This window comes from Bufo bufo, chromosome 4 (assembly GCF_905171765.1).
Source record: "Bufo bufo chromosome 4, aBufBuf1.1, whole genome shotgun sequence".
In the NCBI taxonomy this organism is placed as follows: Eukaryota; Metazoa; Chordata; class Amphibia; order Anura; family Bufonidae; genus Bufo; species Bufo bufo.
Window position 1 is genome coordinate 10,028,156 of NC_053392.1, and position 27,293 is coordinate 10,055,448.

A 27,293-nucleotide genomic window follows, 5' to 3' on the forward strand; every position below is an offset into this window, starting at 1 on the left:
AGTGCTAACCACTGAGCCACTGTACTGAGCAGGAAACAAAATCTCACATATAAGAGTCTAGTAAACACAACGGGCTTATTCACACACTTGTGTATTTCGGTCATTGTTTGTATAAGCCTGAACCAAGAGCAGAACGTGAACAGACACACATGTAATGGAAAGATTTCCACATCTTCCTCCTAGTTATGGATTACAAATACTTATATAAAAGACTGATAAAAAAAATCACAAGTGTGAATGAGGCTTTACAATAAATGATTGCCAAGGTTGCTTATGCCAAAGGATAGCGCCAAGTGTTCGAGCCGAGAATTTTTTGGCTCAAAAAAATTGTAAATTCAATTTATTACTGTTTTTCCCAAGTTCCAGCACCTTTATCTTTATATACTGTATGAATGAAGACTGATCATCAATATGTCCACATAAAGTACGTTAAAAGATTTCATGGGGAGTCCTTCCTTTTTTTACTATGTCCTCTGTATTCTCCTGCAGTGTGGGTGGATATATGAATACAGTAAGAAGAAATGTTCATGGAGATAATTCATCTTAACTGCTCTGACAGAATACAAGGCTCTTCTTTTATTCCTTATATCAGCAACAATTTACCTCCATGGATCCCGGTCACTGATGACTTCAGGTAAATATCATTTGGATGTCTGGCCAATCCAGGTTGATTCAAAATAAAATCTCCTTATTGGCTAGAATTGCTTAAATTCTGTGAAACCTGCTGGGTTCAAATCATTTTTCCCCTTCCTTCTAATACATTTTCCACACATAGAAGATTAAAACACCTTCTGAACTGTGTGACTTCTCAGATGAATCCCAAGTTTGGCTTTAGTAATAAAACATTTGCCACATTCGGAACAGAAATACGGCTTCTCTCCTGTGTGAATTCTATAACAAGTTGAGATTTATCTCTAAAACATTTCACGCATAGTGAGCTAGGGCTTCTCTCCTTTGTGACTTCTCTCGTGTCATATAAGACGGGACTTTTGTGTAAAGCATTTCCCACATTCTGAACATGAAAACATCTCACCTGTGTGATTTCTCTGATGTTTAACAAGACTTGATTTACCTTTAAAACATTATTCACATTCTGAGCATGGATAATGCTTCTTTACTGTGTGAGGTCTCTTGTGTATAACAAGGTCTGATTTATTTATAAAGCATTTCTCACATTCTGAACATGAAAATGGCTTCTCTATTGTGTGATTTTGCTCATGTGTAACAAGATGTAATTTTCTTTAAAACATTTCCCGCATTCTGAGCATGATTATGGCCTCTATCCTGTGTGAGATATCTCATGTGCAACAAGACTTGATTTATTTGTAAAACATTTCCCACATTCTGAGCATGAAAATGGCTTCTCTCCTGTGTGAATTCGCTCATGTCTAACAAGACTTGATTTATTTGAAAAACGTTTCCCGCATTCTGAGCATGAATATGGCTTCTCTCCTGTGTGAGATCTCTGGTGTACAACAAGAGTTGATTTATCTAGAAAGGATTTCTCACATTCTGAACATGAAAATGGCTTCTGTACGGTGTGATCTTGCTCATGTGTAACAAGATGTAATTTTTCTTTAAAACATTTCCCGCATTTTGAGCATGAATATGGCTTCTCTCCTGTGTGATATCTCTGATGTACAACAAGACCTGATTTATTTGTAAAACATTTCCCACATTTTGAGCATGAAAATGGCTTCACTCCTGTGTGAATTCGCTCATGTCTAACAAGATGTGATTTATTTATAAAACTTTTCCCGCATTCTGAGCATGAATATGGCTTCTCTCCTGTGTGAGATCTCTGATGTACAACAAGATTTGATTTATATATAAAGCATTTCTCACATTCTGAACATGAGAATAGCTTCTCTCCTGCGTGAATTCGCTCATGTTTCACAATATATGATTTACTTGTAAAAGATTTGCCACACTGTTTACACGAATATGGTTTCTCTCCTGTGTGACTTCTTTCATGTATAACAAGCTCTGCTTTATTTATAAAGCATTTCTCACATTCTGAACATGAAAATGGCTTCTCTCCTGTGTGAATCCTCTCATGTATAACAAGACTTGATTTACTGGCAAGACATTTTCCACAATCAAAACATGAAAATGGCTTTTCCCCTCTGTGAATTCTTTCATGTTTGAAGCAGCTTGATTTATTTTTAAAACATTTCCCACATTCTGAACATGAATAGGGCTTCTCTCTTGTGTGAATTTTCTCATGGTTAACAAGATGTGATTTATATACAAAATATTTCCCACATTCTGAACAGGAATACGACTTCTCTTCTGTGTCAACTCTTCTGTGCCCAAAAATTGTTGAGCTATATGTAAACGGTTTTCCAAATTTACCATAGTGACCATCTTTCTGCCCAGTACTTGTGGTAACAATCTGTAATTGGTCAGAAGAAGGTTCCTTATGATTAGGAGCATTATATGATAGATCTGTACTGTGAAGTCCTGGATGGACATTATGGGTAATGAGGTTTTCTCCTGAAGAGCACTGCCCGATATCTTCATCTTCTACTTTATAATCTGGTGATAACATGAACCTTCCATCAGATTTCTTACTGGAATTTTCTGTTAAATATAAAAAAAAAAAATCACATGGTGAATCACTTAGCAGAAGGTGAGGTGGAGGATGGTTTAGAGGCCTACAGAAATGTCTACCTCGAGGGAGTATAGTGATGACTTCTGGAGCTACTCTGGAGGTCCACGTCCAACTGCTCACCTGGTGTATCTAGAGCGATCACATTTATCCAGCACATTCTCACCCAGGTGTGTGATACAGACCAGTTTTAGTACAATATTAATTGCTTTGATTAGTATCATTTTGTGGTCTTTGTCTGTCCACTCCATGCTTATTTAGACCTTTCCATAGAATGTCAGTGCAATCATCCTGTCACTCATTTCAGTCTTTCACCTACTATTATAATGAGACTACCTTAGAGATTTATCAAAGCTGATGTAAAGGAAATCTGGTTGATATGGACAACTAAACCAGTTTAGTTTAGTAGTTTCTTTTTTAATTTTACCTCACAAACTATTTTTTCCTGTTTTAAAATACAAGACATGGTAAATAAAAATAAAAAATTTCCTCCAAAAATAATTCCTCATATAGGAGTGTGACCGGAAAATTCCAAGTTATGGCTCTTGGAATGTGGGGAGGAAAAATAACACCTTCTAAGAACCATAACCTTTTTTACTTCTGATGAGGGCTTATTTTTGTGTGGGACAAGTTTTATATTTTCTTGGCACCAATTAATTCCCTATATCTTGCATTTCTGCCATGGTTTTTTGGGTTTTGTTTTTATGGTGTTCATTATACGCTAAAAACGACATGACGATCTTACTCTGTGCCACAGTGGCTCCTTAGGTAACATATACATGTGATCGTTGTACCATAGAATGCAATAATATACTATCATAGTCTATGGGATTTTCACAGGCTGCCAGTCAGACTGAGCCTTAGGATCAACTTTTCAGCCTTCATAGGGCCGCAGGCTATCATAGCAAACAATCAGCGCCCTGCAAGTTCACCACGGGTGCTCCTATCAGAGGGCAGAGTAAGCGCCTCCCCTATACAACCACTCAGATACCACAGGCACTACTGATCACAGCACCTAAGGGATTAAAAGACTGGGATAGGTTTTATAATACAGCCGATACCCACAGCTCGTGTTCCTGCTCCATACACCTCTCGCCCCGTTGACTTACTATTAATGATAGGGGCACCAAGAGATAATATGGGAAAGTACGGCCAAAATAAAACAGTTTTCAATAAATATTGAGATTTATAAAATACCCCATTTTCACGAAGGAATCTCTTTAACTAGAGCCATTACTGCAGCTGTTCATCACAGCCGGTGCCACCCAAAACCTGATGATAAGCCGAGTGCCTAACCTAGACCATGAGAGGATGGAGAGAAGAGCTCAGAGAGGACTATGAGCAGTCACAGCTCCCTCTGCTCCTGTACATAACACAGGGGTAACTGCAGCTCTAAGGTGGAGCCTCACTGTCACGGAGAACGGGGAGGGGAGGAACACAGAACAACAACAGAAGGACAAAGTACTAGGCCTCAAGGCTAGGGAGAGGAGAACAGTCACCTCCTAGGAAATCTCTAAACCTGGCTCTGACTCCTGTCAGTAAAGTCAGGTCCATAAATATTGGGACATCGACACAATTGTAACATTTTTGGCTCTATACACCACAACAATGGATTTAAAATGAAACAAACAAGATGTGCTTTAACTGCAGACTATCAGCTTTAATTTGAGGGCATTTACATCCAAATCAGGTGAACGGTGTAGGAATTACAACAGTTTGCATATGTGCCTCCCACTTGTTACGGGACCAAAAGTAATGGGACAATTGGCTTCTCAGCGGTTCCATGGCCAGGTGTGTGTTATTCCCTCATTATCCCAATTACAATGAGCAGATAAAAGGTCCAGAGGTCATTTCCAGTCTGCTATTTGCATTTGGAATCTGTTGCTGTCAACTCTCAAGATGAGATCCGAAGAGCTGTCACTATCAGTGAAGCAAGCCATCATTAGACTGAAAAAACAAAACAAACCCATCAGAGAGATAGCAAAAACATTAGGCGTGGCCAAAACAACTGTTTGGAACATTCTTAAAAAGAAGGAACGCACCGGTGAGCTTAGCAACACCAAAAGACCCGGAAGACAATGGAAAATAACTGTGGTGGATGACCGAAGAATTCTTTCCCTGGTGAAGAAAACACCCTTCACAACAGTTGGCCAGATCAAGAACACTCTCCAGCAGGTAGGTGTATGTGTGTCAAAGTCAACAATCAAGAGACGACTTCACCAGAGTGAATACAGAGGGTTCACCACAAGATGTAAATCATTGGTGAGCCTCAAAAACAGGAAGGCCAGATTAGAATTTGCCAAACGACATCTAAAAAAGCCTTCACAGTTCTGGAACAACATCCTATGGACAGATGAGACCAAGATCAACTTGTACCAGAGTGATGGGAAGAGAAGAGTATGAAGAAGGAAAGGAACTGCTCATGATCCTAAGCATACCACCTCATCAGTGAAGCATGGTGGTGGTAGTGTCATGGCGTGGGCATGTATGGCTGCCAATGGAACTGGTTCTCTTGTATTTATTGATGATGTGACTGCTGACAAAAGTAGCAGGATGAATTCTGAAGTGTTTCGGGCAATATTATCTGCTTATATTCAGCCAAATGCTTCAGAACTCATTGGACGGCGCTTCACAGTGCAGATGGACAATGACCCAAAGCATACTGCAAAAGCAACCAAAGAGTTTTTTAAGGGAAAGAAGTGGAATGTTATGCAATGGTCAAGTCAATCACCTGACCTGAATCCGATTGAGCGTGCATTTCACTTGCTGAAGGCAAAACTGAAGGGAAAATGCCCCAAGAACAAGCAGGAACTGAAGACAGTTGCAGTAGAGGCCTGGCAGAGCATCACCAGGGATGAAACCCAGCGTCTGGTGATGTCTATGCGTTCCAGACTTCAGGCTGTAATTGACTGCAAAGGATTTGCAACCAAGTATTAAAAAGTGAAAGTTTGATTTATGATTATTATTCTGTCCCATTACTTTTGGTCACTTAACAACTGGGAGGCACATATGCAAACTGTTGTAATTCCTGCACCGTTCACATGATTTGGATGTAAATACCCTCAAATTAAAGCCGACAGTCTGCCGTTAAAGCACATCTTGTTCGTTTCAATTCAAATCCATTGTGGTGGCATATAGAGCCAAAAATTTTAGAATTGTGTCGATGTGCCAATATTTATGGACCTGACTGTATGTATAAACCCCGATGGTGTGAAAATACACACACTGGAACCTAAACCCTAGGAGCCCTGAAATGCCCTAAAGTAGTGACACGGAATGAGACAACTTGTTCTTTCCAAGGTGAATGAACCAGCGTCTCCCTGAGAGCTAGAAATAAAGCACAAGGGAACAACCAAATACAAATAGCAATACAACTTATCTGATAGAGAATGGATGAGCAGGAACACACAGCAAAGGTCCACACACCAACTCTTCCAAGTCCAGGAAGAGAATATCAACCGCATGGATAGGAGTGTGAGACAGAATAGGGGAAGCAGTTAATGACAAACAGGCTGCACCTGACCAAAAGTGTGGTCATTATCAAACATTAACACTGAGAATCAAGAGGCTGTCAGTTAACCCCACGTGCAGCCAGCCTTCCAGATATTCTGACCTCTGACACGGGAGGTACTGTGACAGTACCCCCCCTTTTATGGGTGACCTCCGGACACCCAGGACCGGCCTTATCCGGATTAGCCTTGCGAAAGGCTTTCACAAGGAGACTGGCATTAACGTCGGCTGCTGGAACCCACATTCTTTCCTCTGGACCGTAACCCTTCCAATGAACCAGATACTGGAGGGATCTATGGAGAATTCGAGAGTCCACAATGTTGGCGATCTGAAATTCCAGATTACCGTCCACCATGACAGGAGGGGGTGGCAGCGAAGACAGTTCAGCAGGTTCGACATATCTCTTAAGTAAAGATCTGTGGAAAACATTATGAATCTTTAAAGTCTGCGGAAGGTCAAGACGAAAGGCTCGGAGGTTAATAATGGCAGAGATCTTATACAAACCAATAAACTTTGGACCCAGCTTCCATGAAGGTACTTTCAGCTTAATGTTTCTTGTGGACAGCCACACAGAATTACCCACTCTCAGGTCCGGACCACTCATACGTCTCTTGTCAGCTATTCGTTTATACTTCTTGCCCATCTTTTTCAGATTATTTAGAATTTTCCGCCAATTATATGACAAAGAAGAGGAAAATCTTTTCTCTTCAGGTATACCAAAAGTCACAGAACCAGAGAATGTGCCAAACTGCGAATGGAACCCATATGCTCCAAAAAACGGGGACTTATCAGTGGACTCCTGCCTACGGTTATTTATAGCGAATTCGGCCAAAGACAAAAAATAAGACCGCTCCTCCTGATTCTCTGAGGCAAAACATCTCAGATAAGTCTCCAGATTCTGGTTAGTGCGCTCAGTCTGTCCGTTCGATTGAGGGTGAAAGGCCGAAGAGAAGGACAATTGTACCCCCAAGCGAGTGCAGAATGCCTTCCAGAATCTGAAAACAAACTGAGTCCCGCTATCAGACACAACATCTGAGGGAATGCCGCGTAGCTTCACGATGTTGTCAACAAACAATTGTGCGAGAGTTTTAGCATTAGGTAGCCCTGGTAATGCTATAAAGTGCAACATCTTACCAGAATTACAGTTTTTCCTGAAGGACTCGGCAAATCAGTGATAAAGTCCATGGACAAATGCGTCCAGGTTCTGGACGGGATGGACAATGGAAGAAGAGATCCTGAAGGCCGCGTATGTGTCACCTTAGCACGTGCACAGATACTACAGGCTGACATCTAGCCCTCCACACTTTTATGCAACCCCGGCCACCAGAATCTATGAGAGATGAGATTGATCGTAGATCTACTCCCAGGGTGCCCTGCAAGAACCGTACAGTGATGTTCCTCGAACACCTTGTGCTACTGTCAGAAGAGACAAACAGCTTCCCCGGAGGACAAGAATCCAGTGCCTGGGCCTCCAACTCCTCTGCCTCAAGGTTGGGATATAAGGCGGAAATCACCACCCCCTCAGACAAGATAGGACCCGGATCTTCTGAATCACCCCCATCCCCAGGAAACTATGCGACAAGGCATCCGCCTTGACGTTCTTAATCCCAGGGCGATAGGTGACATTGAAATTAAATATGGTAAAAATCAGCGACCATCTGGCCTGCCTTGGGTTCTGCCGTTTAGCAGACTCCAGATAAGCCAAATTCTTGTGATCAGTAATTATCGTAATAGGATGAACCATTCCTTCCAAACAATGGCGCCATTCCTCAAATGCCAACTTGATGGCAAGCAACTCTCTATTACCTACATCATAATTTCTTTCGGCAGTAGAGAGTTTTTTTTGAGAAAAAAGCGCATGGGCGCCATTTGCTAGGAGAAGGACCCTGTGACAAGACTGCTCCAACCTCCACCTCAGATGCATCAACTTCCACAATGAATGGCTGTGACACATCAGGTTGCACCAGTACAGGAGCCGAGGCAAAACATTCCTTTATCGCTGAAAGGCTTGTAATGCCTCATCCGACCAGACTGAGAAATCCGCACCTTTCTTAGTCATATAAGTTAATGGTTTAAATGACAGTCGAGTAGTTCAAGATACATTTACGCTAGTAATTGGTAAACCCCAAAAATCGCATGAGCGCTTTCAGATTTTACCGTCGATCCCAGTCCAACACAGCACAGACTTTTTCCGGATCCATACGAAAACCTGAAGAAGAGAGTAGGTAACCGAGGATTGCACTTCCGAGACCGTAAGTAAACACTTCTCCATCTTAGCATACAATTTATTCTCCTTAGGATCTGTAAAACCTGTCTCGCATGATACTGATGAGTCTGTATGTCAGGAGAATAAATTAGAATATCATCCAGATACACCACCACAAACCTGCTCACCTGCTCACCAGATGGAGATATTCAGGAGATACTCAGGAGGTAATCTGGAGGTGGATACAATCTAAACAAGTAAGATTTGTTTGTTTAAATAATGATTTATTTATTTTTTTCCCCCTCTTTGCAATGGCAGACCTGGTTCTGTGCAGGAATTGTTGTGCTTTTATTTCAGGTTCCACACTTCAAAGGTTTGGATACTGTCTGATCTGTAGACAGCTCTCCATAATGCAACAGGAAATTACCTTTTTGAAATATGAGATTTGTAAATTAACCATTAAGCAAACTCAGACTGAGAACATTGCAATGCCACTGCCACAGAGGCCCCCTAGAAATGGAAGATGGGTTACTGTAGGTTCTGGTAGACTGAGAGTTGTGGATAGAAGACATGTCCCACAGTCTGTGGCTCTCCATAATTCATTTGCAGCACTTTCAGAGTGCAAGAGCAACATGGCGGATGGCTCAAGCACAGTGGGTGAGAAACAATCATCTCCCATGCCCAAAGTATGCAAGACTGCAGCCAAAGACAAAAAGGAGAAGGTGAGGACTGATAGTAAGCAACTGTTGGTGGGCGATTCCATCATAAGAGGTGTGAAGTTTGAGGAGAATGGTGTTGTAAGATGTCTCCCTGGTGCTACCGCTAGCAGGGATAGACGACGGATCCTTAATATTGTTAGGCAAGCAAAGCAGGAAAGGGAAGTGGATGTTATTGTCCATCTGGGGACAAACGATCTGGCTTGCAATGAGGTTTCAAAGGTGAAAGAAGCTTTTCACACACTTGGAAAGGATATACGGGAGGTTGCATCAAATGTTTCATTCTCTGCAGTTTTGCCTGTGCATAACCTTCAGCATGACAGGAAGATGCGCATTAAGGAATTCAATGTATGGCTTGGTGAATGGTGTCGGAACCAAGGGTTTGGCTTTGTGTCTCATGTTAGCTCTTGTTGGAATGGAAAAGAACTGTACAAGAAAGATGGTTTGCATCTTTCTCTCAAAGGAACGAATGTCCTCGGTGAACAGTTACAAGTATTTGCTAAGGAGCATTTAAACTAGGAAAGGGGGGCAAAAGAGTGATAATCCAGCAGTCCGACTGCCCCCCGAAACAATGCCAGAAGATGCCAGTAGCACAAAGGTTAAGAAATGACAAGCTCTGATTCTGATCTACAAATGCTCGCAGTTTAGGGAATAAGATCAATGAACTTGAGGCTATAATGGCATCTGAGAATATAGATGTAGTGGCTGTTACTGAGACGTGGTTCAAGGGGAGTAATGACTGGGATATATCAATACCAGGGTTCTCTCTATACAGGAAAGACAGAGAAGGCAAGAAGGGGGAGGGGTGGCCCTGTATGTGAAAGACAGCATAAAATCTAATTTGATACAAGTTAGCGAGAACAATTTAGAGTCAGTTTGGGTTACCTTGCAGCTTGATAATCATAAGGTAACTCGTGTAGGTGTGATATATAGACCACCTAGCCAAGTCAAAGAATTAGATGATCTACTAGTTGAGGAAATAGCTAATATGACATTGAAGGGGGAAGTTATCATTATGGGAGACTTCAATCTTCCTGATGTAAACTGGAAAACCAAAATAGCTAGTTCTGCCAGGAGTACAGATATTCTAAATTCCCTACTGGGATTATCTCTACAGCAAGTAGTTGAGGAGCCAACCCGGAAGGAGGCCATTTTAGATTTAGTATTCACAAATGGGAATTTGGTATATGATATTACTGTAGGGGAAAGCTTGGGATCTAGTAATCACCAGTCAGTGTGGTTTACTATAAGTACAGTCACTGAGTCACACCACACAAAAACAAAAGTTTTAGATTTTAGAAAAACTGATTTTTCTAAAATTAGATTAGTGGTATACGAGTCCCTATCAGATTGGAACAGCTTCATTGGAGTCCAGGAGAAATGGGACTACTTAAAAGTGGCACTATTGAAGGCAATAGAAAATTGCATTAGGCTTGTCAGTAAAAGCAAAAAAAGGAAAAGACCACTGTGGTACTCAGCATAAGTGGCCAAAATCATTAAAAACAAAAAGATAGCATTTAGGAATTATAAAAAAAAAAAAAACGAGGGTGACAGGCTAATTTACAAGATTAGGCAGAGAGAGGCCAAACAAGTTATAAGAGCTTCTAAAGCACAGGCAGAAGAGAAATTAGCTCAGTCAGGGAAAAAAGGCGATAAGGCATTCTTCAGATCCATAAATGAAAAAAGGAAACTAAAACAAGGAATTACCAAATTAAAAATAAAAGAAGGAAGGTATATGGAAGAAGATAAAGAACTAGCTGACTGCCTCAATGAATACTTCTGTTCAGTCTTTACAAAAGGAAAATGAAGGAAAAGGACCTCAGTTAGGAAAGAAGACTAGAAACATAGAAACATAGAATGTGTCGGCAGATAAGAACCATTTGGCCCATCTAGTCTGCCCAATATATCTGAATCCTATGAATAGTCCCTGGCCCTATCTTATATGAAGGATAGCCTTATGCCTATCCCATGCATGCTTAAACCCCTTCACTGTATTTGCAGCTACCACTTCTGCAGGAAGGCTATTCCATGCATCCACTACTCTCTCAGTAAAGTAATACTTCCTTATATTACTTTTAAACCTTTGCCCCTCTAATTTCAAACTGTGTCCTCTTGTGGTAGTTTTTCTTATTTTAAATATGCTCTCCTCCTTTACCGAGTTGATTCCCTTTATGTATTTAAAAGTTTCTATCATATCCCCTCTGTCTCTTCTTTCTTCCAAGCTATACATATTAAGGTCCTTTAACCTTTCCTGGTAAGTTTTATCCTGCAATCCATGTACTAGTTTAGTAGCTCTTCTCTGAACTCTCTCTAGAGTATCTATATCCTTCTGGAGATATGGCCTCCAGTACTGCGCACAATACTCCAAGTGAGGTCTCACCAGTGTTCTGTACAGCGGCATAAGCACTTCACTCTTTCTACTGCTTATACCTCTCCCTATACATCCAAGCATTCTGCTGGCATTTCGTGCTGCTCTATTACATTGTCTTCCCACCTTTAAGTCTTCTGAAATAATTACTCCTAAATCCCTTTCCTCAGATACTGAGGTCAGGACTGTGTCAAATATTCTATATTCTACCCTTGGGTTTTTACGCCCCAGGTGCATTATCTTGCACTTAGCCACATTAAATTTCAGTTTCCAGAGTTCTGACCATTCTTCTAGTTTTCCTAAATCCTTTTCCATTTGTCGTTTCCCTCCAGGAACATCAACCCTGTTACATATCTTTGTGTCATCAGCAAAAAGACAAACCTTACCATCGAGGCCTTTTGCAATATCACTTATGAAGATATTAAAAAAATTGGTCCCAGTACAGATCCCTGTGGAACCCCACTGGTAACATGACCTTGTTTTGAATGTTCTCCATTGACTACAACCCTCTGTTGTCTGTCACTCAGCCACTGCCTAATCCACTCAACAATATGGGAGTCCATGCTCAATGACTGCAGTTTATTGATAAGTCTTCTATGTGGGACAGTGTCAAAAGCCTTACTAAAATCTAGATATGCGATGTCTACTGCACCTCCACCGTCTATTATTTTAGTCACCCAGTCAAAAAAAATCTAAGATTTGTTTGACATGATCTCCCTGAAGTAAACCCATGTTGTTTTTCATCTTGCAATCCATGGGATTTTAGATGTTCCACAATCCTATCCTTTAATAGGGTTTCCATTAATTTGCCTACTATTGATGTCAGACTCACTGGTCTATAGTTGCTCGATTCCTCCCTACTACCTTTCTTGTGAATGGGCACGACATTTGCCAATTTCCAATCTTCCGGGACGACTCCTGTTACTAATGATTGGTTAAATAAATCTGTTAACGGTTTTGCCAGCTCACCACTAAGCTCTTTTAATAATTTTGGGTGTATCTCATCAGGCCCCTGTGACTTATTTGTCTTTACCTTAGACAGCAAACTTAGAACATCTTCCTCTGTAAAGATACATGCATCAAATGATTTATTAGTCATCCTTTCTAGTGGAGGTCCTTCTCCTTTTTCTTTTGTAAAAACTGAACAGAAGTATTCATTAAGGCAGTCGGCTAGCCCTTTATTCTCTTCTACATACCTTCCGTCCTTTGTTTTTAATTTAGTTATTCCTTGTTTTAATTTCCTTTTTTCATTTATATATCTGAAGAATGTCTTATCCCCTTTTTTCATAGACTGAGCTAGTTTTTCTTTTGCCTGCGCTTTAGAAGTTCTTATAACTTGCTTGGCCTCTCTCTGCCTAATCTTGTAGATTTCCTTATCTTCATTGCTCTGGTTTTTTTTATAATTACAAAATGCTAGCTTTTTATTTTTAATGATTTGGGCCACTTCTGCTGAGTACCACAGTGGTCTCTTCCTTTTTTTGCTTTTACTGACAAGTCTAATGCAATTTTCTGTTGCCTTCAATAATGCACCTTTTAAGTAGTCCCATTTCTCCTGGACTCCATGTAATACGTTCCAGTCTGATAAGGACTCATTTATGACTAATTTCATTTTTGAAAAGTCTGTTTTTCTAAAGTCTAAAACTTTTGTTTTTGTGTGGTGGGACTCTTTCACAGTTCTTATATTAAACCACACTGACTGGTGATCACTAGATCCCAAGGTTTCGCCTACGACTAATGAATCTTTTGATGCATGTGTCTTTACAGAGGAAGAGGTTCTAAGTCAGCTGTCTAAAATCAATACAATTAAGTCACAGGGGCCTGATAGGATACACCCAAAGCTATTAAAAGAGCTCAGGGGTGAACTAGCAAAACCATTAACAGATTTATTTAACCAATCACTGGCAACAGGAGTCGTCCCAGAAGATTGGAAATTAGCAAATGCTGTGCCGATTCACAAGAAAGGTAGTAGGGAGGAATCGGGCAACTATAGGCCAGTAAGCCTAACATCAATAGTGGGGAAATTTATGGAAACCATACTTAAGGAGAGGATTGTGGAACATCTAAAATTCCATGGATTGAAAGATGAAAAGCAGCATGGGTTTACTTCAGGGAGATCATGTCAAACTAATCTTATTGATTTTTTTGATTGGGTGACTAAAATAATAGATGTGAGGAGGTGCAGTAGACATTGCTTATCTAGACTTCAGTAAGGCTTTCGATACTGTCCCACAAAGAAGGCTTATCAATAAATTGCAGTCTTTGGGCTTGGACTCCCATATTGTTGAATGGATTAGGCAGTGGCTGAGGGACAGGCAACAGAGGGTTGTAGTCAATGGAGTATATTCAGACCATGGTCTTGTTACCAGTGGGGTACCTCAGGGATCTGTTCTGGGACCCATATTGTTTAATATCTTTATCAGCGAAATTGCAGAAGGCCTCGATGGTAAGGTGTGTCTTTTTGCTGATGACACAAAGATTTGTAACAGGGTTGATGTTCCTGGAGGGATACACCAAATGGAAAAGGATTTAGGAAAACTAGAGGAATGGTCAAAAATCTGGAAACTAAAATTTAATGTGGATAAGTGCAAAATAATGCACCTGGGGTGTAAAAACCCAAGAGCAGAATATAAAATCAGTGATACAGTCCTAACCTCAGTATCTGAGGAAAGGGATTTAGGGGTCATTATTTCAGAAGACTCAAAGATAGGCAGACAATGTCATAGAGCAGCAGGAAATGCTAGCAGAATGCTGGGGTGTATAGGGAGAGGAATTACCAGTAGACAGAGGGAGGCGCTCATGCCACTCTACAGAGCACTAGTGAGACCTCATCTGGAGTATTGTGCTCAGTACTGGAGACCATACCTCCAGAAGGATATTGATACTATGGAGAGAGTTCAGAGAAGAGCTACTAAACTAGTACATGGATTGCAGGATAAAACTTACCAGGAAAGATTAAAGGACCTTAACATGTATAGCTTGGAAGAAAGACGAGACAGAGGGGAGATGATAGAAACTGCTAAATACATAAAGGGAATCAACAAGGTAAAAGAGGAGAGAAGATTTAAAAGAAGAAAAACTGCTACAAGAGGACATAGTTTTAAATTAGAGGGGCAAAGGTTTAAAAGTAATATAAGGAAGTATTACTTTACTGAGAGAGTAGTGGATGCATGGAATAGCCTTCCTGCAGAAGTGGTAGCTGCAAATACAGTGAAGGGGTTTAAGCATGCATGGGATAGGCATAAGGCCATCCTTCATATAAGATAGGACCAGGGGCTATCCATAGTACTCAGTATATTGGGCAGACTAGATGGGCCAAATGGTTCTTATCTGCCGACACATTCTACTGTATGTTTCTATGATGAAAGATGTCATTGATGAAATGTTGAAAAACAGCAGGAGCATTGGTCAACTCAAAGGGCATAACCAAATTCTCGAAATGACCTTTCAGGCAGGGTGGATAAAAATCAATGATTTTTTAAAAAAAAATCTAAAAAAATCAGATTTTTTTTATTTAAATCGATTTTTTTTAATTTAAATCAGATTTTTTTTTATATAAAATGCTTTTTGAGGAAAATATATTACCATCCAAAGGTTATTCTATCATGAAATAAAGATTTGTTTTTTAATTATGTAGAATAAGGCTGTACGTAGACTCCCATATTGTTGAATGGATTAGGCAGTGGCTGAGGGACAGACAACAGAGGGATGTAGTCAATGGAGTATATTCAGACTAAGGTCTTGTTACCAGTGGGGTACCTCAGGGATCTGTTCTGGGACCCATATTGTTTAATATATATTGCAGAAGGCCTCGATGGTAAGGTGTGTCTTTTTTCTGATGACACAAAGATTTGTAACAGGGTTGATGTTCCTGGAGGGATACACCAAATGGAAAAGGATTTAGGAAAACTAGAGGAATGGTCAAAAATTTGGCAACTAAAATTTTATGTTAAGTGCAAGATAATGCACCTGGGACGTAAAACCCCAAGAGCAGAATATACAATCAGTGATACAGTCCTGACCTCAGTATCTGGGGAGAGGGATTTAGGGGTCATTATTTCAGAAGACTTAAAGGTAGGCAGACCATGTCATAGAGCAGCAGGAGATGCTAGCAGAATGCTGGGGTGTATAGGGAGAGGCATTACCAGTAGACAGAGGGGGGCGCTCATGCCGCTCTACAGAGCACTAGTGAGACCTCATTTGGAGTATTGTGCTCAGTACTGGAGACCATATCTCCAGAAGGATACTGATACTTTGGAGAGAGTTCAGAGAAGAGCTACTAAACTAGTACATGGATTGCAGGATAAGACTTACCAGGAAAGATTAAAGGACCTTAACATGTATAGCTTGGAAGAAAGACGAGACAGAGGGGATATGATAGAAACTGCTAAATACATAAAAGGGAATCAACAAGGTAAAAGAGGAGAGAAGATTTACAAGAAGAAAAACTGCTACAAGAGGACATAGTGTTAAATTAGAGGGGCAAAGGTTGACAAGTAATATCAGGAAGTATTACTTTACTGAGAGAGTAGTGGATGTATGGAATAGCCTTCCTACAGAAGTGGTGGCTGCAAATACAGTGAAGGAGTTTAAGCATGCATGGGATAGGCATAAGGCCATCCTTCATATAAGATAGGGCCAGGGGCTATCCATAGTATTCAGTATATTGGGCAGACTAGATGGGCCAAATGGTTCTTATCTGCCGACACATTCTAGGTTTCTATATGTGTAATTTATTTGGTAAATAAATTCCATTAATCCATTCACAATGTCCTGCTCTTCCAGAGGTTTTTGTAAGATTATTGGGCAGTTTCTCTGCCTACAAGATATTATCACAGATGCTTGGTTTACTTTTGCAGTTCTCAAAACTGAATTTGACTCAGCAGAGATCACAGGCCTCTTCTTCACAGCAAAAATGTTATAACATGAACAGAGTTGAGAAAAATACCTTAATCCTAACTTCTACAAACCTATGAATGCAGAATCAACCGAATCAAACTAATATGAAAAGTTGTTTAAATCTTCATCTACTTGCATATTATAAGTTATACCAGCCAGAATTAGTCTTTATGTAGAAAACTATGATTTAAATCAAGCCTTACTGACTAGTAAGTCAGTAAGGGTATTAAATGCCATTTTCCATTTGTCCCCCTCCTTGATCCTTACCAGATGATATGCCCCCCTCAAAAACAACTTAGAGAACACCTTGGCACCGATAATTTGATTATATAAATCTGGGATCAAAGAAAGGGGATAGGGATCACGGACAGTAAAGCGGTTAAGCTCACGAAAGTCTAGACATGTCCTAAGAGTTACGTTCTTTTTCTTTACAAAGAAGAATCCTGCAGCCAATGGAGACTTAGATAGTCTAATATGACCTTTAGCCAAACTCTCATATAATCTCGCATGGCAACTCTTTCGGGTTTAGAAAGATTATACAACCGAGACATGGGCAACCCAGCTCCGGGAATAAGGTTGACGAGGCAATCATACTCCCGATGTGGAGGCAACTCCTGGACTCCACTTTCAAAGAAAACATCAACATCAAGTCTGAAATAAAAGGAGGAATTACTTTAGTGGTTACAACAGAAAGAGACGTGCTGAGACAGTTGTCTATGCAAAAATCACTCCAATCAAGAATCTGTCTCGCTTGCCAATCGGCAAACCCAGCACCAGAGGAGCAGGTAGACCCTCCAACACAAAACACGAAACAGATTCTTGATGAGAATCTCCCACCTGTAGGCGAATGTCCTGCACCATTTGTGAGAGAGGAGCAGAATCAATCTCAAACATCGCCATCCACTAGATTAATCCCTGCCCCACTGTCAATAAATACTTCTATTTCCACAGTTTTGGAATCTAGCGCCACCTTGGCAGGCAGGAGAAATCGGGTACTACCGGTAAAAGACAAAGTAAATTCTCAACTTCCCCATCCACACTACCAAGAGTGAGAAGAGGACTAGACACATTAGGATTTTTTTTCTTCCCTTTTCACCTTGGTGTTTAACACAAGGACATACGTTAAAGAGAACCTGTCACCGGGATTTTGTGTATAGAGCTGAGGACATGGGTTGCTAGATGGCCACTAGCACATCTGCAATACCCAGTCCCCATAGCTCTCTGTGCTTTTATGGTGTAAAAAAAAAAGATTTGATACATATGCAAATTAACCTGAGATGAATCCTGTCCCTGAGATAAGTCACCCGGTGACAGGTTACCTTTAACAAAATGTCCTGTTTTACCACAGAAAAAGCAAAGTCTTTTCTTAACCCTAAAGTTGTTACCACCTGGTCTATGTGTGACCTGACCCAATTGCATTGGCTCATCACCAGACGCGAGCTCGAGTGTCTCTTTACCCAGAGTGTCAGAAGAGACCACTTCTGCGTATGATAATACGTCCCGGGCGAGAGGAACTTTAGATCTCTCCCTCAGGCTCAATGACTCTGGATTTGCGTGAAATGTCAAGGCGTCCTTCAGGTTCTCAGACAGTCCTTGACAAAATTGACTACGGAGAGCTGGGTCATTCCACTCCTTATCAGTAGACCATCTCCTAAATTCAGAGCAGTAGGTCTCTACAGAACTTCCTCCCTGCTGCAAGCCACGCAACTTGGTCTCGGACAGGAAAATCCGATCTAAGTCATCATAGATAAGCCCTAAAGCTTTGAAAGATTCATCTACCGACCGGAGAGCCAGTGATCCGGTCAACAACGAAATAGCCAAACACTGAGCGTCATCTTTAAGCAAAGAAATAATTATACCCCCTCTTTGACTCCTGTCCCCAGAAGAGCGTGGGCGGAGTTTACAATACAACTTGCACGACTCCCTGAACCAAATAAAATTGCTACTTCCCCCAGAGACAGCCCCTGGAGTTGACCGACCAGTGCAGAAATGGGATCCATAGTTGCACTGATACAAACAAAATGGTGTTTTTTTGGGCGGTTGATAATGTCACGGATAACGGGAAGGGGAGAAACACAGAACAACAACAGATGGAGAAGGAAAAAGTACTAGGCCTCAAGGCTATGGAGAGGAGAACGGTCACCTCCTAAGAATCCCCTAAACCTGGCCCTGACTCCTGTCAGTATGTATAAACCTGGATGGTGGGAAAATACATACAACGGAACCTAAACCCTAGGAGCCCTAAAATGCCCTAAGGTATTGACAGGGAATGAGACAACTTGTTCCTTCCAAGGTGAATGAACCAGCGTCTCCCTGAGGCCTAGAAACAACAAAGCACAAGGGAACAACCAAATACAAATAGCAATACAACTTATCTGATAGAGAATGGATGAGTAGGAACACACAGCAAAGGTCCACACACCAACTCTTCCAAGTCCAGGCAGAGAATATTAACCTCATGGATAGGAATGTGAGACGGAACTAAATAGGGGAAGCAGTAATGACTACAAGGCTGCACCTGACCGGAGGTGTGGTCATTACAAAACAACAACACTGAGAATCAAGAGGTTGTCAGTTAACCCCACGAGCAGCCAGCCTTCCAGATCTTCTGACCTCTGACACGGGAGGTACTGTGACACCACCTGAAGAAACCTCCCAATTCCCTTCCTCCATTCATTATTCCATACCTGTGGTCACATGGACTGGAATGTCCTCCTCCACCTCATTCTTACACGGGGGATCGCCCATCATCCGCTCTTCTTCATCCTCCACTTTAATATCAGTCACATCTTCCCCCTGATTTGTCATCTGTAACAATTCAGGACAATACAGCAGACAGGTGGGAAATCTAACAGATCCACATAAGAGATCCCCACAATCTATGACCCCTCTATGACTGCAGGACCCCCCTATATAGATGTGTATAGGGCTCAGCTCCATCTACCTGATGGTTCTCTGGGAGCTTCTCCTCTGGACAGTCCTGGGAATACAGAGGACGGGGACATCTCTCGGGGGGATTTCTTTCTCTGCGTGCATCTGTAGGAAAAACACAGGGAGAGTATATTACATGTGATGATAAGGTGAGGGGAATTGTATCTATGTGACCCTCAAAATAGACATGATGTCTCCTCTCCTTACACTGGTGATCGCCCCATAAATCCATCTTCTTCACTTCTTCTACAACCTCAGCCTTAATATCAATCAGATTTTCATCCTAAACAAGAAGAAAATGTAAAATGATCTTTGGTTCAATCCCTTTCTGGTCAGATTCTGGTGAGACTTAAGCTCCATCTACCTGATGGTTCTCTGGGAGCTTCTCCTCTGGACAGTCCTGGGAATACAGAGGACGGGGACATCTCTCGGGGGGATTTCTTTCTACAAGCCCATCTGTAGGAAACACACAGGGAAAGAGACAGATTGATTATATGTGATGATCAGATGATGGAAGTAGTATCCAGGTGACCCATGACAGCCCCCCTCCTTACCCTGCTGATCGTCCCATAAATCCATCTCCTCTTCTGCTTCAGCTTTAGCCTCAGCCTTAATATCCATCACATTTTCATCCTAAAGAAGAAAATGTAAAATGATCTTTGGTTCCATCACTTTCTGGTCAGATTCTGGGGAGACTTCAGCTCCATCTACCTGATGGTTCTCTGGGAGCTTCTCCTCTAGACAGTTCTGGGAATACAGAGGACGAGGACATCTCTCGGGGGGATTTCTCCTCCTGGATCCATCTGTGGAGACACAAGCAGAATATTATATATATATCATGATGAGATGATGGGAGTAGTATCCAGGGGACCCGTACACCTGTATAATCAGGTAGATCTCTTCTTACCTGGTGATGTCAGAGGCCGGGGAACCTCCATCATGGCATCCTCGGACAGATCCTTGTGTCCTTCTATGTACTCCCACTCCTCCATGGAGAAATAGACCGCCACATCCTGACACCTTACAGGAACCTGACAACACAATGACATCGTCATCACCCAGACCCCCCCAGTGCTGTTACTGGAGAATTTCCCAGCATTCCCAGCAGTGTCACCTCTCCAGTCAGCAGCTCAATCATCTTGTGGGTGAGTTCTAGGATCTTCTGCTCATGTATCAGGGGGGGAGGCTCTGTGATGGGGGTTCTGCTCCACCCTCCTGACTCATGGATGATGGGAGTCCCCCCCGATGTCTTCTTCACTATGGTGTAATCCTGTGGATGGAGAGAGACACTTAGGGAAAGAAATTCCTTCCTGACTCCAGATCTACACTCAGAATCCCTCCCTGGATCATGGCCCCATCTCCAGTAATCTAGTCACTAGAAGCTGGAATATTATTAAGGTATAGTAATAGTGGCTCACCAATCGGTGAAAAAAATGGATTGCTGCTCACCCCTTGACACCCAATGTCGTTCAGAAAAGAGGCAATTTAAAAGAACAAATAGGGGGGCACTGTGCTATCGGAGATCAGATGGTACACACGCAAATCTAGTTTTAAAATGCAAGAATTTATTCCAAAATTATATGTACATAAAACACAATAATTGCTAAAACCTAGGTCGACCTAGTATTCCATATAAACAGACAAAGCATAGAATATTCACATAATGCAAATAAAGCTTATAGAAACTATAAAATCAATCAATATGACCTTGTGATATTCAAGGAGATGATGGGGGTTATCCCCATAGTGTGTATCCCCAATCAGCGGAGAGAGGCGGCTTTCTTTTTTGTTGGAAATGGCTTATAGTTCAACTGCTGCAATGAAATATCCGAATGCTATATTTAAAATAATTGCGCAATATTTGGTAATGTCGTCATAATGTTCCTATATCCAGGCAAACATAGATGGCGCTATTCCCAATATATGTCTTAATGATTAAATATACATCCGCCCAATGAGAAGTCATTCCTTCCAACATCGTCACTATTACTTGATGGATTGCTATGTCAAGAACAATCCTATCGAGTGTACGTTGCCGCTCCTTTGGATATGACGCTTCTCTCACTTGTAGCCGTGCTCTACCGCTCTTAGGTCTGCGTGTCCGCCGGTTGCTAGGCAAGATGGCGCGTGGCGTCCCACGTGGTCTGGTTCTTTCACCCGGTCTCTATGCAGCCCGTCTGGATGCTATGCGGCTGTGGTCCTTTGCTGGTAAGTTGACTTGCCTGCCAGCTACTCGATGGTCCGCAAGTTCCAAGATACACATCGCTACCAGATCAGAGGGTTTGGGCTGGAGACCGGAAAAATGTTCATATGCGTTACACCAAGTTGTCCGGGACAGACGCAGTTAGCGGGGCACGGATCAAAGTCTCTGGTTATTTCCACAGATATCCCCCCTCAGTGTCACCCACAGATATCACCCCCCTCAGTGTCACCCACAGATATCACCCCCCTCAGTGTCACCCACAGATATCACCCCCCTCAGTGTCACCCACAGATATCACCCCCCTCAGTGTCACCCACAGATATCACCCCCCTCAGTGTCACCCACAGATATCACCCCCCTCAGTGTCACCCACAGATATCACCCCCCTCAGTGTCACCCACAGATATCCCCCCCTCAGTGTCATCCACAGATATCCCCCCCTCAGTGTCACCCACAGATATCCCCCCCTCAGTGTCACCCACAGATATCCCCCCCTCAGTGTCACCCACAGATATCCCCCCCTCAGTGTCACCCACAGATATCCCCCCTCAGTGTCATCCACAGATATCCCCCCTCAGTGTCATCCACAGATATCCCCCCTCAGTGTCATCCACAGATCTCCTCCCCCACCCAGAGCCGCTTCCTAGCTAATTTATTCACAGCACTTGCCTCTGTATAATTGAAGAGAAGCACCGTTTTCTCGCACTGACAGAGGCCAGGAAGACGGTGCATGTGCACTTTGATGCCTCTGCCAGTGCGAGATTACGGCGCTTCTCTTCAATTTCACAGAGGCAAGTGCAGTGAATAAATTAGCTAGGAGGCGGCGCTGGGCGGGGAGATTGCAGGCACAGGCAGCATCGCTTTACTGCCTGTACCGTTCGCAGCGCGCCCTGCGCTGATAAAGTCCTGTTACTGCGCGGGCCGCAGGTTGGGCATCACTGCTCTAGACGTAGTGGAGGCCTCCTTGTTATAGTCCAGTATCATCTAGATGTCAGACTAGTGGTAGAAATCCTCCCTCCAGGCCACACTCCGGCCATCTCCTCCTCTGCTTCCTCTCCTCCTGGGTACAACGTGCCTACTTACCTTCTCATGGCTCCTACAACATGACTATTGGTCTCCATGATCCATCACTGACCATACTGGTGGCTGATCTTCAGGTTCTCCATCACTTGGAAGGTCTGGAGGCCGTTCTCCAGGACCCTGGACTCTTCCTATCACTTCCTATGATGGATTCTCCTTCCCGATGTCTGACTTGTTACAGAATACAATAAAGAGGAGAGAAATCTAGAAAAGTTTACCTCTCCGCTCAGCAGGGAGATGATCTCCAAGGTGAGGTCTAATAATCTTCTGCTGATCTCCTTCCTGTCCATCCTTGGTGGTCATTCAGGAGAAGAGGAGAGAACTGGAGGAGCTGGAGGCTTCTAGTACTGCAGGCGCCTTTATGAGGAGAGGAGAGGAGAGGCTGGAAATCCTCCAGGGACAAGAGCATTAGTGAGATCCAGAACCGCACTTACTGCTCCTGGAGAGACCCCGCTTCTCAGAGCCCCCAGCACCGGGGATAAAGGGGGATTCTGGAGAAATGGCTGATACCAGAGAGAAGAAGAGGCTCCAGACACCACAGCAGTGACTACCGACCAGGACCTGCTCTGTATCTGCTGCACTGCAAGAGCTGAAGGACCTGGGATGACGTCACTGTCATGTGATCAGTGCAGGGGCGGAGCTCAGCAGTGGAGAGAAGTGGTAGAGAAGGACCTGGGATGATGTCACTGTCATGTGATCAGTGCAGTGGGCGGAGCTTTGTATGAAGTAAAAGAAAATGGAGAACGGATAGATTTATCGAGTGAAGGAGATGCTGGGAGTTGTAGTCCTCTTCTCTTCCATCTCCCCCTGTAATGGACATGTAAGAGTTGTAGTCCTCTCTTATCTCCTGTAATGTCCTCTGATATCACATAATAACGGGCTGGACATGCTGGGAGTTGTAGTCCTCTCCTTAGGGGGTGCCACTGGCTTCACCCTAGAAAGCCGGACTGACCCAAACCACCCCCACAACACACCAAACCACACCCACAATGCCCCAAACCACACCCACAACGCCACAAACCACCCCCACAATGATCAAAACCACGCCTCCAAACGGCATGAAGCCACGCCCCCATATCCGTGAAGCCACGCCCCCACCATTGGCTGGAAAAACACGGGGGAGGAGAGGGAAGAACTTTGTGATTGGAAGGTGAGCGGGGCAGCCGGGGGGCTTCTCTCCCCCTCAGTCAGCCACAGGGAGTCATTTCTGCGGCTCTAGTGACTGACTGGGGGTGAGAGAAGCTTTGGTCAGTTGCTGCAGCTTACGCTCAGACAGCACAATGCTGCTGTCTGAGACGTGAGCCACTGAAAAGGAGGACATCCCTGCGACCGTCCAGGCACTGCGCCGGACGGAGGACAGGGAGCCTGAAAACCGGACTGTCCGGCCTAAAACCGGACGTCTGGCCACCCTACCTCTCCTACCTCCTCCTGTAATGTCCTCTGATATCACATAATAACAGGCTGGACATGCTGGGAGTTGTAGTCCTCTCCTACCTCCTCCTGTAATGTCCTCTGATATCACATAATAACAGGCTGGACATGCTGGGAGTTGTAGTCCTCTCCTACCTCCTCCTGTAATGTCCTCTGATATCACATAATAACAGGCTGGACATGCTGGGAGTTGTAGTCCTCTTCTACCTCCTCCTGTAATGTCCTCTGATATCACATAATAACAGGCTGGACATGCTGGGAGTTGTAGTCCTCTCCTACCTCCTCCTGTAATGTCCTCTGATATCACATAATAACAGGCTGGACATGCTGGGAGTTGTAGTCCTCTCCTACCTCCTCCTGTCATCTCCTCTGATATCACATAATAACAGGCTGGACATGCTGGGAGTTGTAGTCCTCTCCTACCTCCTCCTGTAATGTCCCCTGATATCACATAATAACAGGCTGGACATGCTGGGAGTTGTAGTCCTCTCCTACCTCCTCCTGTAATGTCCTCTGATATCACATAATAGGCTGGACATGCTGGGAGTTGTAGTCCTCTCCTACCTCCTCCTGTAATGTCCTCTGATATCACATAATAGGCTGGACATGCTGGGAGTTGTAGTCCTCTCCTACCTCCCCCTGTAATGTCCTCTGATATCACATAATAACAGGCTGGACATGCTGGGAGTTGTAGTCCTCTCCTACCTCCTCCTGTAATGTCCTCTGATATCACATAATAACAGGCTGGACATGCTGGGAGTTGTAGTCCTCTTCTACCTCCTCCTGTAATGTCCTCTGATATCACATAATAACAGGCTGGACATGCTGGGAGTTGTAGTCCTCTCCTACCTCCTCCTGTAATGTCCTCTGATATCACATAATAACAGGCTGGACATGCTGGGAGTTGTAGTCCTCTCCTACCTCCTCCTGTCATCTCCTCTGATATCACATAATAACAGGCTGGACATGCTGGGAGTTGTAGTCCTCTCCTACCTCCTCCTGTAATGTCCCCTGATATCACATAATAACAGGCTGGACATGCTGGGAGTTGTAGTCCTCTCCTACCTCCTCCTGTAATGTCCTCTGATATCACATAATAGGCTGGACATGCTGGGAGTTGTAGTCCTCTCCTACCTCCTCCTGTAATGTCCTCTGATATCACATAATAGGCTGGACATGCTGGGAGTTGTAGTCCTCTCCTACCTCCCCCTGTAATGTCCTCTGATATCACATAATAACAGGCTGGACATGCTGGGAGTTGTAGTCCTCTCCTACCTCCCACTGGATGCACACAAGCTGTACTGTCTTATTGGCTGCCTGCTCCAAATTACAAGCTGTTAGTTTATCGTGCACGGAAGAACCAAACTGATACCAAGTATCAAAACTCCTTTATTACAGGAAGTTAAGCAGTTTTTATATCATCAGAGAGGGCGTTCCTCTACTGAGGCTCATGCCATTGTTTCATTGGCTAAAATACAAAAACAAGAAAAGAGAGAACACTTGGCTTCTGCGCATTGTGCATTATTTTACTAACTTTGGTATGTAAACTATGTAAACATCTAGGTGCCAGCGCCATATTGTAATGGCTTCACATTAATATCATGACATCCTCAGAATAGCTTCACATTAATATCATGACATCCTCAACAGTCCGCCCTTTTGAAGCCATTTCAATTGGCCGGACGCTGTCCCTAATCTGAGTAGGTTCTACAATCTGTCCCATTGTACCTGTTGGTTGCTTTACCACTTTGGAATTGGATAGGCTCCCTCGTAATGGACTTATACAATGGGAAGTCAGATTCTCACCTATCCCTAATACAGAATATATGGGGGCGATGTTGAGTGGTGGATGCTTAGTTGGGTTTCAGTCTTCACAATAATCGAGAACTTGAACATAAAAATGATTAATACTGAGAATCTTTGGGCCATACTATCAATGGATCACTGGGCTGGAAGTATCGGACTGTAACCGCTTTGTTCTTCCTTTTACACAACTTTTTCACGGCCCAGAAACCTATTTTTACTATCTCATTTATGATCCATATTCTTTGAGTCAGGATCAACAGCCGCACAAGGGGGAACAAGGAACACCATCCTTTCCAGTCTCCGGACTCAACACTTTCTTGCAATGACTGGGTAGATCCAATTAGGCGTGTCTTTTTACCACCACCCAATCTCCACAAGTGGGTGGGTTCCTGGCACTTTTTCAGCATCTGAAAGTGAAGCAAAAACTCGAGAATGTATTTTAGTCAAATGCTTGTGCAAACCGATCACATAATCTGTCAGACAACCATGTTGCATCTGGAGCTGCTGCGGGAAATACAATCCTGTCCTAGGGACTGACCAAAAAAGGACCCTATAGGGACTAAGGCCTGTCTTACGGTTAGGGGTATACCTTACTGAAAAGATGGCTACCGGCAGGCATTCTGTCCATGGCAAGCCAGTCTCTGCCATTGCTTTTTTAATCTTTAGTGTCTCATTCAGGTTTTTTTTGTCTTTTTTTTTCTACCCTACTGCTGCTTTGTGGATGGTACGAAGCATGTAAGGCGTGTTCTACACCCAAAGCCTTCATCATCTCCTGCATCACTTCACCTGTGTCACTTTCAATGGTCTCAGGTACCCCATACCTGCATCCAACTTCGGCCATAATCTTCTTTTCTGTGGTCTAGGCGGTGGCCTTAGCTATCGGGTATGCTTCTGGCCATCCTGAAAACAAGTCATCACACACCAATACATACTCATACACGCCCACCTTGGGTAGTTGAATGTAGTCTATCTGTAATTGTTGAAATACAAGGGGCGAGGTGTGTATTTCTGGGTTACCTTAACCACCTTGCCCACGTTGTTCTGGGCACAAATCATTCATCCTTAAGTATATCTAGCTGCTCTAGTGCTGAACCCTGGGGCGTACCAATGTACTAAATCACACAATGGTTTTTTGACTGGTGCGTCAACCCATGGGTTGCCTGTGCTATCGTGGGGTAGAGGGACCTGGGAAGGCAGAGTATCCCTTGGAACTGTATTAGGCCTTCCTCATTATCAGTTCCTCCTTTTGACATCCACTGGTCCCTTTCCTCCTTCCCCGCCTGGTTCTGTAAGGTCTTAAGAACTTCCAGAGAGACAAGAGGAGTTATTTCAGGGACCTGAGCTGTGTCCATTAAGGCAGGGGTCTGCCTAGGCAATTTGGCAGCCATTTCTGCCGCCTGATCTGCCCTGGCTTTTCCCTTTGCCTCCTCTGAGTCTGTTTAACAGTGGCCTTTTGTTTTTATCACCGCCACTTGAATTGGCAACAAGAGGGCTTCCATCAGAGGCCTCACCGCTTCCCCAGTATTCTCCAGAGG

General features: G+C 43.2%; 1 protein-coding gene across 24 annotated transcripts in view; it reads right to left on the reverse strand.

Moving 5' to 3' along the window:
* Positions 1 to 27,293, reverse strand: part of LOC120998305 (gastrula zinc finger protein XlCGF26.1-like) — a 4,064,644-nt gene that overhangs the window by 2,546,497 nt on the left and 1,490,854 nt on the right. For all 24 annotated transcript variants that reach the window (XM_040428955.1, XM_040428942.1, XM_040428938.1 and 21 more), the window contains one exon: positions 19,793 to 19,871. In XM_040428955.1, coding sequence (XP_040284889.1) covers positions 19,793 to 19,871 — 79 coding nt within the window. The remainder of the gene's footprint in view (positions 1 to 19,792; positions 19,872 to 27,293) is intronic.